The 1,789-nt window shown below is 33.5% G+C and overlaps 1 protein-coding gene across 1 annotated transcript; it reads right to left on the bottom strand.

The window, feature by feature from the left end:
• Window positions 1–793: 793 nt before the first annotated feature.
• On the bottom strand, window positions 794–1,434 carry LOC149061306 (uncharacterized). Its single transcript, XM_089214934.1, has 4 exons — window positions 1,326–1,434; window positions 1,261–1,270; window positions 973–1,204; window positions 794–922 (listed from the first exon to the last, which is right to left on the bottom strand). The coding sequence occupies exons 1-4, from the start codon at window positions 1,432–1,434 to the stop codon at window positions 794–796; spliced, it is 480 nt and encodes a 159-aa protein (XP_089071060.1).
• Between the last annotated feature and the right edge of the window lie 355 nt (window positions 1,435–1,789).

The raw sequence follows: 1,789 nt of genomic DNA, 5'->3' as shown, positions 1-1,789 counted from the left end.
AGACTGTTAATAAAGATAGAAAATAGTAACGGAGACGATGTCTGCCTTGAGGTACACTAGAAGGGATAAAGAACACATTGGATTTAACATTGGGTAATTTAACCAATTGGTATCTATTTTCCAAGTAGGATTTGTAGCGTCCCAATATACAGGAGGACGAATGACTGGTGTTGAGGTAGATTGATTGAGTGAAATAAGTATAACACTTGATTTGTGATTAATTATTATATATTTATTTGATTACTAGGTATGTAAATAAAACACTTTTACTGCACAAAATGATTTAATTCGAAATATTCTAAGTCCAAATGATTAATTTAGAATGGTGTCTGGCGTGAAGGTGCATGCACTGACTCTGGTGGCTCACGTCTGATTTGAGTCTAATTGGGGCTCTCCAATATAGTCCTACTCCCTGCGTTTCCTCTCCTATCGATAAGATAAGTATGTGTCCATGGTCGGGTCGTGCAAAAGCATACGCGAGTATTATTTTAATATCGCAGCTTCCCATGCTCGTGCGACCGGTCGGTTAGGTATTTACATATTCGCGATATGTAATCTCAATAACCCGATGACATTAATCATCTCTAGGTATGCCTGTCAATACTACGATTTCATATTTAATATTTCGTAGAACTAATTCTAACTATGGCGATATTTTGAAAAGGCTAGTAGTTTGGCCTTTAATACAGCTATTGAGGTCTTACACAATATAACTGGTTGGCGAAATCATACGCCCCGGGGACACTTACGTACACCTACATGTATATGCAGATTTAGTGGTTTTAGCGGGACGTCAGTACATAGCAGATTTTAGCCAAGATAATAGAGGCTCAACAGTACCAAAATCTTTAAGAATTTGTATTAAGACAGTATGGTTGATGGTATCAAAGGCCTTATGAAAATCAGTGTAAATACCATCCATCTGCGAATGGTGTTGAAAAGCATTGAAAATAAAATTATGAAAAATTAGACTGTTGGTGGTGGTAGAAAGGCCAGGGCGAACCCCTGTTGCTCATCCGTGATAATATTGTTGAACGATCTTTGAACCTCTATTTGGACCAAAGATTCAACAATTTTGGCTATATGCGATAAAATTGAGAGGAGCCTGTAGTTGGAAATAACAGACGGACATCCGGACTTTAAAATTGGCGTGATTGATCCCAGCTTTAAAATTTGTGGAAAGATGCCTTCATCAAGTGATCGCCTAAAAAGGATCCAAAGGGGATACGATATAATAGACCTTAGTTTGAAAAGAAATACAACAGGTAGCCTGTTGTATTATATATATATTATATTATATATATCTGGACCGACGGTCTTATTACAGTGTAGTTCAGATATTTTTTGGAAGACACCATTAGCGCTTAATGAAACGTTGCTGGACAGATCAAAAGGGTAGGTGTATAGACTATCAAAGTCGCAAGGAATATCCATGGAAGTATAAACAGAGGAAAAGTATGTATTATGAAATGTGATTACGTATTTACTATTTACGTGAATTCAAAATTTGTTCTCAGTTAATATTTAATAATTAATATTCATATTTCATAATTCATTACATATAACTTTGTAGGTCGTAGGTACCTATTTAAACTATGCTGCAGTAATAAGAATGCTATTTAATACTTAGTTTTATACTAATATACTCTATTTTTAATGTTTATAGAAAAATTTTATAAATTATACATTTAAAAAAATGGTTATTTCTAAATAATAATTAAAAAAATAAAATAATATTTATATCCAGTTTAAACTTTAATTTTAATTTTAAAAATAACCGGAATTTTGT

Source organism: Diuraphis noxia, unplaced genomic scaffold (genome assembly GCF_037042655.1).
Source record: "Diuraphis noxia isolate RWA-SAM2 unplaced genomic scaffold, SU_Dnox_SAM2 contig0001, whole genome shotgun sequence".
Taxonomy (NCBI): Eukaryota; Metazoa; Arthropoda; class Insecta; order Hemiptera; family Aphididae; genus Diuraphis; species Diuraphis noxia.
This window is presented reverse-complemented; position numbering and strand designations above follow the sequence as displayed.